Source organism: Paroedura picta, chromosome 11, assembly GCF_049243985.1.
Source record: "Paroedura picta isolate Pp20150507F chromosome 11, Ppicta_v3.0, whole genome shotgun sequence".
In the NCBI taxonomy this organism is placed as follows: Eukaryota; Metazoa; Chordata; class Lepidosauria; order Squamata; family Gekkonidae; genus Paroedura; species Paroedura picta.
Genome location: NC_135379.1, coordinates 17,518,881 through 17,534,790, shown reverse-complemented (window position 1 = coordinate 17,534,790; position 15,910 = coordinate 17,518,881). Strand labels below are relative to the sequence as shown.

The 15,910-nt window shown below is 41.2% G+C and overlaps 2 protein-coding genes and 1 long non-coding RNA gene across 4 annotated transcripts in view; 2 read left to right on the top strand and 1 right to left on the bottom strand.

The window, feature by feature from the left end:
- The window catches only part of LOC143820539 (macrophage mannose receptor 1-like), a 47,002-nt gene extending 46,442 nt beyond the window's left edge, over nucleotides 1–560 (top strand). Inside the window, exon 30 of the mRNA XM_077303499.1 lies at nucleotides 23–560. Within this exon, the coding sequence (XP_077159614.1) occupies nucleotides 23–216 (194 nt within the window). The 3' untranslated portion in view covers nucleotides 217–560. The remainder of the gene's footprint in view (nucleotides 1–22) is intronic.
- Nucleotides 561–5,203: 4,643 nt separating this feature from the next.
- LOC143820541 (uncharacterized) lies at nucleotides 5,204–15,891 on the bottom strand. 2 transcript variants are annotated; one of them, XR_013225401.1, is made up of 3 exons: nucleotides 15,807–15,891; nucleotides 8,616–8,796; nucleotides 5,204–5,777 (listed from the first exon to the last, which is right to left on the bottom strand). It is a non-coding gene; the product is annotated as an uncharacterized LOC143820541 (long non-coding RNA). The 2 variants fall into 2 exon arrangements; XR_013225400.1 differs by lacking the exon at nucleotides 15,807–15,891 and adding an exon at nucleotides 15,459–15,587.
- Nucleotides 9,631–15,910, top strand: part of LOC143820538 (macrophage mannose receptor 1-like) — a 49,822-nt gene continuing 43,542 nt past the window's right edge. The window contains exons 1-4 of the mRNA XM_077303498.1: nucleotides 9,631–9,859; nucleotides 11,056–11,442; nucleotides 12,036–12,209; nucleotides 13,082–13,243. Of these exons, the coding sequence (XP_077159613.1) occupies nucleotides 9,799–9,859; nucleotides 11,056–11,442; nucleotides 12,036–12,209; nucleotides 13,082–13,243 (784 nt within the window). The 5' untranslated portion in view covers nucleotides 9,631–9,798. The remainder of the gene's footprint in view (nucleotides 9,860–11,055; nucleotides 11,443–12,035; nucleotides 12,210–13,081; nucleotides 13,244–15,910) is intronic.

Here is a 15,910-nt window from a genome sequence, read left to right as displayed (position 1 = left end):
TATTGTATTTTTCCCCCTGCAGTAAAACAAGAGTCTTCTTCAGCAGCACATGGAACAGTTGTGGTGGTGGTTATTCTTGCTCTCATTCTCGTGGTTGCTGGCATTGCAGGCTACATGTTCTACAAAAGAAGACGTAGACAGCAAGTGGCTGCTGCTGCCTTTGGTAGCTCTGCGTATTGTGACAATATAGTCATACTTCAAAAAAATGAGGGCTAGACATGACTGGCAAGTCATCACTGTTATAGGCCTCGACCAGGGCCAGGGCCTTTTCGGTCCTGGCCCCTACTGATGGAATGAGCTCCCGGAAGAGTTACGGTCCCTGTGGGAGCTTCCGGTATTCTGCAGGGCCTGCAAGATGGAGCTTTTCTGCCAGGTTTATGGTTGAGGTCGGTGCATGGAAGAAGATCTGAACCCCCCCCCCCTTGCCATTAAGCCCTATTGGGTAGACATTATTTAAGTAGACATTATTCCCCAGTGTTTGTAATGTTATGCATACTCAAATTCTGTTAAATGTATCATTTATTGCCTTGTTTATGTATTAAATACATACTCCCCCCCTCCCCGTTTGTACTGGTTTCTTATTTTATTAGACACAGTGGCTTTGCCTTCTCTCTCATAGTTCATACTGCAAATTCCCCTCCTCTACCAGTTCTGAATGAAGACAGAGAGAGAGAGAATGTTTCTCTCAATCAAGCTTTGTTTTCCAGGCCATACCTCCAAGCTTCTTTCTTTAGTGCTGAGTGAAGGGAGGGGGAGGCAGTCCTGCAGGCAGGCCAGAGCCCTTCAGAAGAGCTAGTGAGTCCAAGGACCTGTAGCCCCATTTGCAGACAAGCAACAGCATTTAGCGTTTTTCATTACAAAATGTCTTCATTCTATTGCCCATTCACCTCCCACAAAGTCTCCCAGACCCATCCTCCAAAAGAGGAACAGCAGGGGTTGAAACATGTCTGCTCTAATGTTACCTGAAGTCAACTTTACCTGAAGTCAACTTTACACATGTCCTGCTTTGTTATAGATAAGATGCTTGTTAGTGGCAAAAAGATATCAAGCTAACCCAAGCTTCCATTATCTACAGCAGCTGGAAGCAAGAAAAAGCAAAGATAAAGATTCTGGAGTGAAGGAATCTAGTTAGAAGACTATTTAGAATATATGTGTCCTCCTGGATCCATGCTATTGTGATATCAAGACTAGATTACTGTAATGTCCTCTACATAGGTCTCCCATAGAAGTCAACTTGGAGATGCCAGTTGGTGAAATGGCACAGTTTGGTTATCCAAAGCCAAGTGGATCACGCACATTACACCCTTTCTGCAGTCACTCCATTAGATGCCCATTAGATGCCCACTGAGATGCACACATGGTCTTGGATGAACTGAGGAGGCTGAGTGCATCTCAAAGGCAAAAGTTAGACCTATGTGTTAGGCCGATGTTCCATAGGTTCCATAGGTTCTTGCCTTACATGGATCTCTCCTGTAGCTCATACACCATGGTGTCTGAGTCAGTGGGGTACAAAAACAGGTCTTGACAGTAGGATGACGTGGGGTAATACCATAAGGGTATGTGTGTGAGAGAACAGTCTTCTCATAGTGGCTATGTACTTGCCGGACACTGGGGTCAAACATCATTCAAAACTAAAATTACTCTTACGTTGCTGGGGTTTTTTCCACATCAGAATTCTTAATATATATCCCCATTTCCTCTTTCTTGGGTTCTAGTGAAACAACCATAAGATTACTCATGTAACAAAACTGAGTACAGACAAGACAGGAACTTGCTGTCTTTCTAGAAGTTGGTCTTAGGATTTATCAGGGGCTTTGATTTTTACTATGAGACAACTAGACATCTTTCAATTATTTTTAATGATACTATTCTGAAATGATTCAGAAATATGGAAAGTTTTTCAGCCCTTAAAAAAAAGCCTACCTATATAGTACATTAACATTTATGAGCATTGAAAAACATAATGAAATTGAGGGCTTTTCAGCATGTGAAAATCCGTAACTTGTGAAGACCCGATATTTTGTCCACTCCGCATGACATTGCCAACCTCCCGCATTTGGCCAGCAAACTGCTAGCTATATCTGCCATTTAAAGTGCTAGTTGGAGAATTGCAAAAAATAGATTCACCAAACTAAAAGCCTTTTCCCCCAGCAGACAACTAGCAGGCCACCAGCAAAAGAAAGGTATGGAGGCGAAGAAGTGCTACATCCACTTTTTAAAAATGGAGATCCACCTGGAACAACGAATAGGCAGACACGCGCCTCGCAGTAAATGTCTGTGCCTCTATTAATATGCAGAGAAGCATTCAAATGAATTTTTTTTTTAAGAAATGGCAATCACCAGAAGTTCATCTGTTAATCAGCCATGCCAGGAGGTGATTTGCTGTGCAAAGTGATTGACACTGGTAAGCAGTCCAAAGAGCAACAAGACTAAAGCGGGAAAAGCGTCCAGAAACATGCAAGACAGCTCAAGAAGTGGGGAGTGCCGGTGAGTCACGATTATTTCTCACACTTTGCATTACAGCAGGCTTCACGCTACAATGGCCAATGTGCAGAAAAGCCCTGAATTTTATCTCTTGGTTTTTGGCAGTTTTGGTTTATCAAATTATAAATATGTAAGTAGGAAGTGCAATATTGATCCTAACAGGTTTATTTTATAATTTGGAGCTTCATTTTGCCTCAGTGTGGGGGCAAGACTGAAAAGGCCCTGGCCCTCGTCCTGGTCAAGGCTGCAACTGGCAACCAGTGCAGCTGTCTCAGCACCGACTGGATGTGGGCCCTCCATGATGTACCTGTGAGGACCCAAGCAGCTGCATTCCATATCAGCTGCAATTCCTGAGTCAGGGACAAGGGTAGACCCACATCGAGCAATTTGCAGAAATCAAGCCTGGAGGTGACTGTTGCATGGCTCACCGTGGCCAAGCAGTCCAAGGACAGATAGGGCACTAGTAGCCTAAAATGGTGCAGGTAGAAAAACACTGTGTGGGCTACTCCAGTGACTTGGGTCTCCATTGATGTAGGGCTACATGAATACAAAAGGGGTTGCAGTAAACAGAAGTACTACACATCTTTCATTATATGCATAGGCGTCTAAATGGAGAAGTTTGACTTAAAAAAAAATTACTTACCTTGCGGCCACTTTAAAAAAGAAAGTTTATTGGCTGACTTGTGTGACTGACAGGTGGAGGAGAAGCACATGTATAGCGTAGCTCTCTTCCACCATTACAGACAGGCATGCAGAGTGCCAAGAAGCGAGAAAAGGTGGCAGAGGGATGCGAGAAAGCCAGGATGTGAGGAATGGCGGGAAGCATGTTATTTTTTAGTGTTATGCCATTGTGCTGGCGTAACACTATTTTTTTTTAATGTGCAGAAATGCCCCAAGTTTTAGTGTATTTTGTTTTAAAATTTCAGAATGTTGGGATCATTATTTTCAATGGAGAAAGAACTTGATGGTCTGCAGCAGATGTTTTTACAGACAGGAACTCTAAATTTGCACCAAACATAGTCCTTCCTCTTATCTAAAGACATTCTAAGTTTCAAATAGATGGGACAAAAGGGATTATTTTTATGGTGAATTGTTTATATTATTTAACAATGTTTTCATTGTTTACTCAGTTGTCTGCTTTGTAAAATATCTGAAAACTAATACTTTTTGTAGATTCTGCTGGCTACTGCCAAGTTACTACCTATAACATTTCGTTCCAAAATGTCTCAGTAGTTAACAGCACATTTTGTAATAAAGAAGTCCCTAGAATCATCTTTAGTATTTCCAAACTTTGACAGGACTTTCCTAATCTCACAATTGCTTTCAGTTCTTGTATTTCTGTGAGTGTGCTTTCCCTGTGAAATCAAGCAAATAAAAATAGGCAGCCACAAGAATTGATTTCAACATCAATATAAGAGTAAACACCTGTAGCTGTAGCAAACACAACCACACAACAACCAAACAATTCAAAGGTTCATACAAAAGTTGACTTTTTAAATTCAAGTTGCTTGTGTTTTTGTGCATTAACATGTGACCAGGTACCAGTACTGAATACCTTGTTTCACCTCAGCTTTGTCACAGAATGCTTCATCATCACAGACAGGTGGAGTTACCAAGTGTTATAGTAACCTGCATGGCGTGGACCCAGTCTCTTGTATTATATTATATTATATTACCTTGTTGTATATTAATAAAGAAAAATACCTGTAACTTGAATTCAAAAAAGAAGACAACTTTTATATGAACCTTTGAATTGTTTGGTTGTTCTATGGTTGTATTTGCCAGCTATGCCATGGTCTTTTCTCTTATATTGATATTGTTTCCTGTGAGATCCACAGTGTCCAGATGTCACTTCTGAACATAATCGAAACAAAATTAGAACATTACAAAAGAAGAAATGGAAACCCTAGTCTCTGTGTTCCTAGGGATGGGCCAGAAGTTATAAGGGTTACAAGCATATCCATATCTTGTATTCTTTCTATTGCCTAGCCTCTTCCCACTGCCATATCTGCCATATCCCCTGATTGTCGGTATCCCCGACCCCAGGAGTGCCTCCCCACTTTCATCAACTGCCCCACTGTTCTTCTGCTTAGAATAGCAGAATCACTGACTTGTTGGCACCAAATTATCTGGTGTTTGTGTGAATGCAAAGTTACCTCTGTTTTATTATCTGACATCCTGCACCTGATTCTACCTGATCCTTTCTTCTTCAAGTTAAATTAAAATTGTGTGGAACTCTCGTATGCCATTTCAGAAGTTGAATATAAGAAGATTTAGTCTCTTCTCTCAACTCCCTGGGATGGGCCAGTATCTTCTATAAATAGATATAAAATAAAGGGACTGGGTGGGGTAGCCATTGACAAACAACTAAGAAGAGTATATAAAGGGGCTGCTCAGCAAAAAAGAAGAAAGAAGGGACAATCTTGCAGGTGAGAGAGGGGAAAGGATGAGACATCCTAAATATTTAATCATTGGTTTTTAAAAAATCCTGTAAAAGCCCTGGTGGTATGGGTGGGGCACTGCTGTGGGGCTAGGGCAGGGAACCTTGTCACGTGAAAGCTCCAGCACTGCTCTGGTGTATCAGCAGCTCCAGCAGCAATGGAGAAATGACACAAGCCTGTCTGTATGGAGAACACCTATGGCAATGATTCTAGGTTCTTCTCAGGCATAATGCAGTGATAGTACTATTAAAGAATGTTTACATCCATTTTACCTTTTATTACACACAGACAACATTAACTAACAAAAGCGTATGGAAACCACTCACAGTAAATTCAGCATAAATAATTACATAATTAACAGTTTTCCTAAAGTCTCCTTTTAAATTTTATTTTCAAATTTATATGTCCCCCTTCCCCAACGAACAGCTCACATCAGGTACAAAAGAAAAGAGTTTTATGGTTAATCAAAGTTAATTTTTCATACAGATGACTCATATTTGTAAAACTTAAGCACCTGTTACAGTCATTATAAACATCACTGAGCTGTCGTATTTTTTTAGCTCACGTTGGCTATCTCATTATTTAACAGTATTCACACACCAAACTAAACCACATACCTTGATAACAGCACTTTATGACCTAAATCACAGCAGTTCATCTGTTGTTGCTGGGATTCTCTTCTTTAGGCTTCAGGCTGATCCTGCATTGGGCAGGGGGTTGGACAAGATGGCTTGTATGGCCCCTTCCAACTCTATGAACCTACGATTGTACTGCAGAACACATGGCTCTGACATCCTTCTCATTAAAGACACCTTGAGCTGAAGGAAGGCACCCTGAAGTGTAGGATCTTCTCTGCAAAAGAGGACAGAACAGCATGCAAGCAGAAGAAAGGTATAGGATCCATGGCTACACCTAAGAATCCGGAAGAGATCAACTCTGCTAACGCATCCCAACAGCTGATGTGGGGTGTACTTTTGTAACCTTAGGAATGTACTTGGTTCTCTGACCCCAGAAGAGCATCTATCTTCCTGAAATTTTAGATCAATTTAAGGGCCTCCCCTGGCAATGAGTCAGATAGATTCTGCATCTGTTCCCACATGGAAGGTGAACTAGTAGGTTGTCAACTATTTGCTTGTTTTAACTGTTTTTAATATTTTAATTGTTATTGTATTTAATTCTATCACTGATTGTTGTGAACCACCCCATGATGGCAGGGCCAATAGGAGTGGGTTATAAATTTAGCAATAAGTAAATAAAGCAAGCTTCAGAATTCAATGAACAAAAGGTGCCAACGGCACCTTTAAGACCAACAAAGCAAAGTTTTAATTTAGGTGCGTGGACTCAAATTTTGTTCTCCTACTTCTGACCAACATGGCTACCCACCTGAATCTATTTTCAGAATTCAGTGTATGAGGAATACTTGGCACCTGGACTAGAATGTTTACGTTCAGTTCTTTTGCCATTTTTAATTTATTCCAGCAGCCCCATGCTGCACGTTTTCTCTAAGAATAAAATTGTACTGAGTTCAGTGGGGTTTCCTCCACAGCAAAGTCTTGGGCTTGTAGTCTTGCATACATAGAATTTCTTACATACATTGATTTCTTCTTTGTTTAAGTGCTGTTACCAATTTGGAATGTTAATTGAATGGCTTAAGGGAAAGGCTTCTGGGCTTGACATAAAACACCCAAAAACTCTAGGCATAGTTATAGAGAACATATATTTAACTTTTCAGTTACAGTTTACAACACCCCATGGTGTTGCAAGAACTTGGTTGGTACATCCTGTTCCTTAATGTTTTCTTGTGACCATCTGACTTTTTAGTGGAACTTAACTAAAGCTGCTGTTGTGAGCACAAAATGTTTAAGTACATGTTATTCTAAATGATTAAAAAAATATTGTGAGTAGTGAGACCACACAATGAATATGTAATATTCATACAATTATTATAATAGCTATTAGATTTGAAGTGATTCTCCAACAGGCACTGGTAAAACCCATTCCAAATAGTCTTCTTCAAGGAGTGCATCATCATCATCAGAATGCAAATGTATGCAGAACCAGTATTTTTCAAGAAATTTGGGACTTGCAACTCCATAGCAATCAGTGCAGAACCTGTTGGTCACATCACATCCCACTGCATTCAATAACAATTTAGCACATCTCAAGGACTGTCACAATAATATTTTGCTGCATTGTGGTAATGTTTTATGATACATGGTAGAGCTATAATATTGTGCTTTGTTTATTAGCACTTCACTTCTAATTGTTATTATAATGTGTAAATAATACATAATCATTGTTACATGCAAGATTTTTGTACTCAATTAGTGATACTTTGTATATATTGTGATCCCCACCTAACCTTGTTATTCACTATGGTCTGTATCACCACTCACACACAGAATCAAAGACATATCTACGGTAATATGAAGTCATTTATACTAAGGCCCATTCCGCACAAGTTAAATGTAGCAGGATTCTGGCAAATTGTAAACGCTACTAATCTGCAGTTATGCACGACGTCGCACACAATCTGCCACACTCCTGAAACAGACCCGCGAAAAGCGCTTCGTTGTACCGCTTCCAGGGAAATCCCCCAAAGTGGATTCACCCTCTGGAAAGCGCTACACTCTTGCAAACAATCTGCAACAGTTTCTAAAAAGTTCTGTGCATTTCCATTGTTGCGGTTTCAGCAAAGTCCCTCCCCCTGGCTCTCTCCTCTGAACTTCCAGCGAAGCGATCGCCATTTTTTTTCTCAGAGCGAGTGGAGAGCAACGAGCCAGCGAACCTTCATTCACCCAGCGAGGCTTCTCCAGCTGCAGTCCCTCCACAGAGTTGCTTTAAAGCTCACCTCAAGTCACCAAGCACAACAGAGCCCTGTTTGCAAGTTGCCTTTATTTTTGGCTGAAAATCGCGCCCGTGCACGGGGGGGGGGGGGTTCCACTCGGGAGAGCATGGCAACGATGAAACGACAGCTCACACGCCAGCTGCCAGCTAGATGGGGCTCTACGTTAGGAGGAAGCAAGGAATCAAGGAATCAAGGCATATTCGTTGCAACGTGTGTTTTTCTTTCTTTCTTTCTTTCTTTCTTTCTTTCTTTCTTTCTTTCTTTCTTTCTTTCTTCCTTCCTTCCTTCCTTCCTTCCTTCCTTCCTTCCTTCCTTCCTTCCTTCCTTCCTTCCTTCCTTCCTTCCTTCCTTCCTTCCTTCCTTTCTTTTAAACCTGTTCTTAAAGGGAAAAGGGCTTTTCTGGAGCATGGTAACAACTGCCCATTGGCTGCTTGTTTGATTGATGGCCAGGGGTGGGACAAAGCACGGAAAAAATTGCTTCCTTTCTAGCAATTTTTGGCAAGACCGGAAATCTGTGGGAAACGATTGAAACGCAACTGGATTCCACTACAAAGGCAGGTATGCGTTACACCGAATTCCACTATTTTAAATTTTGTTATTTCTTTCTGTAAGCAATTGATTGATCCTTGTGCGGAATGGGCCTAAGTTATGGTAAGTCATTTGAATAAGCATTTCAGTGTACTTAAATAATACCACTGGCTTCCCTAGGCCCGTATTCTAGCTGCGTCAATGTGAAAGATTGCACCTATTACACACTACCTTAGTTCTTTTAAGTGGAAATGCTAGAGAATGAGAGATGCAGTGGGAGGACAGGAGAGTTGCCACTCCTGCTTCAGAAATACCTGGACAATTTGGGGTGGAGCCTAGGAAAAGTAGAATTTAGGGAGAGAAGGTCTTCAGCATGGTATAATGCCATACAGTTCAGCCTCCCAAGCAGCCATTTTCTCCAACTTCTCTTTTTTTTCTTTGTACTCTTTTTTCTCTGAAGATTGGTTGGAATCCTGAGTGATCTCCAGCCACCACCTGAAAATTGGCAACAGGTCAGCAGGTCTGGTGCAGGGTCTGGCATGCAACAGCAAACAGATAAGGGACAGCAAGTTCCTAGAAGATTCTGGAACAGAGAATGGGGAGTTTATGTGCTGAATATTGAAGTGGACAAGAAGGTACTAGAGTGTTTTAGAGATGGTCGTCACATGGTGAGGAGTGGAGTGAATGAATTTGTCATTAGAGTACTGAATAGAGTGGATGGTAACACTGGGAGAGAAAGCATGATGAGGGAAGGCTAATGAGCAGGAGGCTCTAGTAGTCAACGTGAGAGGTGACCAGAGCGTGAACCAGGAGAGGGGCTATGATTCAGTGGCAGAGCATCTGTTTAACAGACAAGAGTTCCCAGGATGCATTCCTGGCATCTTCCAGTAAAAGCATCAGGTCTGAGGTAATGAAAACAAACTTCACCTTAGACTCTGGAGACCTGCTGCCAGTCTGAGTAGACAATTCTAACTTTGATGGACTAATGGTTTAATCCTGTATAAAGTACAAACAGGCAAAAGTGTTAGTTGTGCATTTAATTCTCCCCTCCCTTTTGCTGACCATGTTCAGTGTGTCATGACTCTTTGCCTTTGCAACATTACAAACCTATGGCATTCATGTGTCTACTAAGTGAACAGATCAAAGATCCAAATGTTTGTAATGCTGCAAAGGCAGAGTCATAACTTGCTGAACATGCTAAGTCAAAGAGAGAGAAGTTGAATGCACAACATACATTTTGTGCCGGTTGATACAGTGGACGACGCTGTTTCCTTCAATGGAAAAATGAGGAAGGGAAAAAGGAAGTTCAGTCTTGAATTTCCTCAGATCTTTCTTGGAAGTTAGTTTGTGTGTGTGTGTGGGGGGGTGTTGGGGGAGGTATGATTAACAGTGTAGCAACAAAAAGTATATATAGTATCTGAAGAAGTTGCTGAAAATCTGCAAACTTAAATCCATTTTATTTACAGGGAGGTTTTGTTGAGGCCTTTGGGCATTTCAATGTCTTTCTTTTTGCTCCTGAATTTCTTGCTTCTCATTCAACAGTCTTTGCAGACATCAGGTATGTTACTGTTCATTTTTGTCATGGCTGGAAACTCAGCAATAAGGGAATGGCAGCCTCCCTAAATTCCTACTATAAAACTGACTACAGGAAGCTTAGGGAATAGCATTAAATTTAATTTCTATGAGATCTTTCAAAGATGGGGAAATGATAGATTACATGTTTAATTTTCATGTAAAAGCACGTTAACGGTGTAATAAAAAATGCCAAAAGACCATTTACTGTACTGATTTGGAATACTGTGTTCAGTTTTGGGCACCACAGTTGAAGAGGGATGTATTGTAGACAAACTAGAGTGTGTCCAGAGGAGGGCAATAAAGATGGTGAAGGATTTGGAGACTAAGACCTATGAGGAAAGGTTGGGGGAGCTTGGTCTGTTTAGCCTGGAGAGGAGGTGACTGAGAGGGGATCTGATAACCATCTTCAAGTATTTAAAAGGGTGCCCTATAGACTCTATAGTATAGAGGATAGAGCAGAGTTGTTCTCCCTTGCCCCGGAGGGATGGACCAGAACCAATGGGATGAAATTCATTAAAAAAATTACATCCAGAGGAAGTTCCTGACAGAGCGGTTTCTCAGTGGAACAGGCTTCCTCAGGAGGTGGTGGGTTCTCTATCTTTGGAATGTTTTAAACAGAGGCTGGATAGCCATCTGACAGGCTGATTCTGTGAGGGTTCAAGGGGTGGCAGGTTACAGTGGATGAGTGATAGGGTTGTTGAGTATCCTGCATAGTGCAGAGGGTTGGATTAGATGACCCATGAGCTCCCTTCCAACGCTATTATTCTATGATTTTATGGCTGCACTTCAAAGGGTTTTCTTATTTTTTAATCAATAAACCAATCCAGTAACTATGTTTTTAACTATTCCTGTCTAAAAAGAAATCTTTCCAAAATTATTTCTAGAAGTACTTGATGTTTTATAATTATTGTTGTACACCACCCTGAGTCAGCTTGGGAGGGTAGTACATAAATCAAATAAATAAACCATCTACGGAATAACATTAAGCACTGTGCATTGAAAAAAAAATGCTGCGAACAGTAAATATAAAGTATTGTTCCTGTTCACCCTCTTTCCCCTGCTTTCTTATGCTCCATTGTACTGCCTTTAATTATGTAGTTTGATACCTTCTTCCTGTCAGATATTTCCATGTAGATGGCAATAAGGCACTTTATGATACTGGTACTTTGACTTTTACAGAGGATGATACTTTTCTGATAAACTATGAGAAGTATAATCTTTGTATGCAAGCTGCAGAAGCTTCGGGCATCTCATTCGTCAAGTGCAATCAGGGTAATAAGTTCCAAAAGTTTAAATGGACTTCCAGTCAGCAGATACTGAACATGGGACTGAAGTCATGCCTGGGAGCATCTGCAGACCTCAGACAACTTGAATTCTCCTCCTGCAATCAGACCAGTGATCTGCAAAAGTGGGAATGCCTCAATGGTACCTTCCCTGCTATCAAAGACCACAACCATTTTTTGGCTTATGGTGCTGGAAGTGTCCAGTTAAATAATGGAACTGATGTCAAAGCAATCTGGAAGATTGATGGAACCAATGACAGACTGTGCATGAAAGGCTTTGAAGGTAAACTAAGTCCAGAGGGTTTTTTTTAATGTTAAACTGAGCACCTGATTAACCATGTTGAATCTCTTGCATTGTGCCATGCTACAACTTCACCTGCAGGAGGCAGTGGGGGGGGGGAAACATTCAGAACAAGCAATCTGGCCAAATTATGTATCCCATTGCTTGCAATTAACTTTTTCCCCAAAAAATTCAATAGAAGTGAACTGAGGAAATTAGAAATGTCTAAGTGATGGCAAGATGTCAGGTTTTTACCCAGGGCCAATTTCTTTAAAACCAATTTACAAAGATAACAGACAAAAAGACTTCCTCATTTACTTCAATGGAAGATAATCAAGGAAATGTAAAATGTCTAAGTGATGGCAAGATGTCAGACCCCGGGCCAATTTCTTTAAAACCCAGGTTACAAAGATAGCAGGCAGAAAGACTTCCTCATTCAATGCAATTCAATAGAAGATAACGGCATTCATACAATAACATGTGAGCTCAAAATGGGTGTTTCCATTGAAGTGAACAGTGGTGCACTTGGAGCTCTAGACTGAGGACTTTGTAAGATTTCTGTATTAATGACACTATTTATTCCATTTCGTCTAAAGCTCAGTTTACCATAGAAGGCAATTCCAATGGAGCACCCTGTGTATTCCCGTTCAAGTATAAGAATGAGTTGTATGTTGAATGCACCACTGTAAACAGTGAAAATCTACAACCTTGGTGTGGAACAACTGCTGATGTGGATGAAGACTCCTTAACCGGATATTGCCCAGTCAAAGGTAAATCTCTCTCAATGCTTTGTTTCTCCCCCTTTAATCTACCATCACACTTGCTGCTCGGAACAGTGGAAATCCTCCCTCACCCCAGTTCATTCTCTCGGATCTGGATGCCAGCCGGTCAAATGAATTTCTCTGTTTGTAGTCTCCAGTGGTTGCAAACATAAGAAAAATTGCTAATCCCACAAGGGTTTCAGTATAAAAATAATAATAAACTTCCTTTCCATCTAAGCAGTTGTACTTTGTCAGCATACCACAAGCACAAGGGGCCTTCCTCTTTTTCTAGAGTAGGTCAGATGCAGTTTCACTCTCCCACTCTTCCATGGATGTGGTTCTGTAGCCCTAGGAGTGTCATTCAGCTAAAAAGCAGTGATCAGAATGATATGAACAGAAATCATGTTCATTTTTAATGCAGAGTTAATCCAGTTTTCTAAACCCATAGGGTTCATTGGGCTTCAAAAAGAGCATATCTGCATCAGTACTAGAGTGAGAAATGAGAAAGCAACCAATGATCTATTATCAGGATTTCTCAACCAGAGTTTCATGAAACCCTGGAGTTTCTTGATGGTCCTGGAAGGGTTTTCTGAATTTGTGGGAATTGATTAATTTTGATATAATTTTTAGATTTTCCTTGAACTGGTAGCAACTCCTCAGGATCCCTTCTTTAATTTTTACTTCAGGATTCCAATCTCTACAGCTCAGCTTCTCCCTGGCAAAAAGTTTAGTTCATGTGCCAGCTCTCTCACTTCAACCTTCAACCTCCTCTCACACAGGAAGCCTTGCTTCAGGTTCACTGGATGTCAGAACAAGCTTAAAGATTTTTCGTGAGGATTCAGAGGTGGTTTGACAATAGTATTACTCAATAATATTTACAGGTGACAATGAACACTTTTGGATTAGAAGCCATCGAACTGGAAATCAATACCAAATAAATTCTCAGTCAGCTCTTACATGGCACCAAGCAAGAAAAAGCTGTCAGCAACAGAATGCAGAATTATTAAGCATCACAGAACTACATGAAGAAATATATTTGGCAGGTATGACTTAATGTATATATAACTGATCAATCTCTCAGGACATTCCTTTTTTGAAAATACTTCAAAAATTATAGTATATTCATTGGGGGTAGAAGAGATGCTCAAAAAGAGATGTTAAATGTTATTTTACTATATTTCTAAATTTATTTATTTTTGGATGTATATACTGTTGTTCCCAACTGGGCTCACAGTGGTTTACAGGCAATAAAAGAATAAAAACACAATAAAACCCCATAATTTCCCTTAATAATATTACCACTAAGGCGGCAGGTGAAAAAACCACTGACTGTCTCATCTCCTTAACATGCAAATGTTAAGGGAAAACTGCATGCATATGTTAAGGATATTTGACTAGGTCACCTAGTATCCTGTGAGGACCAAATTTGGATTATATGACTCTCTACAGTCTGCTTTCCTGGCCATAAATGTTTCCTCCTAGCTGCAATGAGCTCTGGAAAAGAAAGAAAAATACTGATATTCACATTTTTTGTTTCCCCATGGTCCCAACTGCCCCAGAATCATGGATTTTAAGTCAGGAAAATGGCAGGGAGGAGAAATTAATTCCACCTTGCCTAGTACCATGGCTTTGATATGAAGGGGAACTGCTTTTTGGACTCAGACAATGCAAGAATTCCAGTCCACCAGTATCCAATGTAGTATGCAATTGCCTCCATGGAACATGTACTGTTCTCCATGGAACACGTACAGTCCACCAGTGTAGTATGAAATTGATGTGGAACATGTACTGGTCCAGTCCCTCCAATGGAAGTCTACAGACATGATGTCCCAAGGACCACTCCAGTAGATGGATCACAGCAGCACCAGAGCACTGAGGAGTGCTCAGTGCTCTGGGTGTTACCGCTACCGCTGCCAGTCTTCCAAGGCTACTCCTGCCCTCTGGAGAGTGGGGGCAGCCTCAGGAGACTAGTGGGGGTGGAACCAGCCCAGCAACACATAGTGCTGTGTCACACTGGGATGGCCCCGCTCCCGCCAACAGACATGCCAGCAGGTAAGGATGGGGGTGGGGGGAGGAGGGAGGGGACAGGGAGCAAGGATGCTCACCCCTTATGTGGGTGTTCCACATAAGGGGTGAGAATCCTTGTCAGATGATTTTTTTAAATATAATTGTTAAGGGAAATGTGTATGGGACCTTAGGAAATGTTTGATTGTAACATAAGGTCTAGTAATTTTGCCATGCAGAATAATGAGGGGAGCTATTAACAAGAAGTGATTTGAAGCTGATTTCTAGCATATTTGCATTCTCCCTGCAATGATGAATGTCTTCCTCAAAGAGATGATGACTTGGTGATAGGAAGTCATAGGATCTAACCCATTGTTGTTTACCCCCAGACGGGTTCTATCCTGTTGTTTACCCCCAGACTGGTTGCATGTTTTTAGAAAAGTACCTTTCAGTGCTATTATGACACTTTTTCTTCCCTCACACACAGGATTCTTCCCCTTTCCCCCTTCTTTCTTGCTAACCAGCCCCTATATCTATTTTCCTCTGATTTGTTTTCCTATGGATGCCTCACCCAGTTGCTTTTAATGCTGACCCAGCCCAGGGAACTAAAAGAAGAGGCAGAATCACCTTTTTATATTCTATTTCTGAAATAGCACCTGAACTGAATAAATTGAACTGAAATGGCAGTTTTTTAACTTAGAGGAGAAAAGGTCAAGTATAACCAGGGATAGAATGCAGGATGTGAACCAATAATAAAAACTGATGTAACTTTGTAATCACACAAAAACTAGATAATATGTTGCCAACATGTAAGTGCTTTTGCTTTTCAACAACTTTGAGAAGAGAGGCTTCCCCCCCCCCACTGTCTGCTTAAACATATAGAAGAAGAAGAAGAAGAGTTGGTTCTTATATGCCGTTTTTCCCTACCCAAAGGAGGCTCAAAGTGGCTTACAGTCGCCTTCCCATTCCTCTTCCCACAACAGACACCCTGTGGGGTGGGTAAGGCTGAGAGAGCCCTGATATCACTGCTCGGTCAGAACAGCTTTATCAGTGCAATGGTGAGCCCAAGGTCACCCAGCTGGTTGCATGTGGGAGAGCGCAGAATTGAACCCGGCATGCCAGATTAGAAGTCCGCACTCCTAAGCAGTACACCAAACTGGCTCTCATATAGGTTCCTGAGATTCAGTGACTCTTAAGGTTTAATAGGCAGGAATATACAACCAAGTCCCCCCAAATACTTCTCTATACACAGACCAGGGATCACTCTTCATTTTAGAACTAATTCCCTTTCCACTGGGCAAGGATTACTTCTCTTGACTAGAAGCTGTCCCTTTTTAGTTTCAATCAAGATCCATTGTGACCCGCTCAGTCCTTAAGCCTTTTCCCCACTCTAGAGTCAGGGCCTAACTGTCTCTTCTTCAACTGTCAGTTCTCAACCCTCATTTCTTAACTGAAGCTCTCCACAGAATTCTATTTGAACAGCCTGTCATTCAAAGGCTATTAGCCTCTGTGAGGAATTAATCCTTGACAGTCTGTGACAGAAGAAGTGTTGGTTTAAATACCTAACTTTTCACTACCCGAAGAAGTCTCAAAGTGGCTTACAATTGCCTTCCCTTCCTCTCCCAACAACTGACACTCTGTGAAGTAGGTGAGGCTGAGAGAGCTCTGACAGGGTTGTTCTATGAGAACAGCTCTGACAGTGCTGT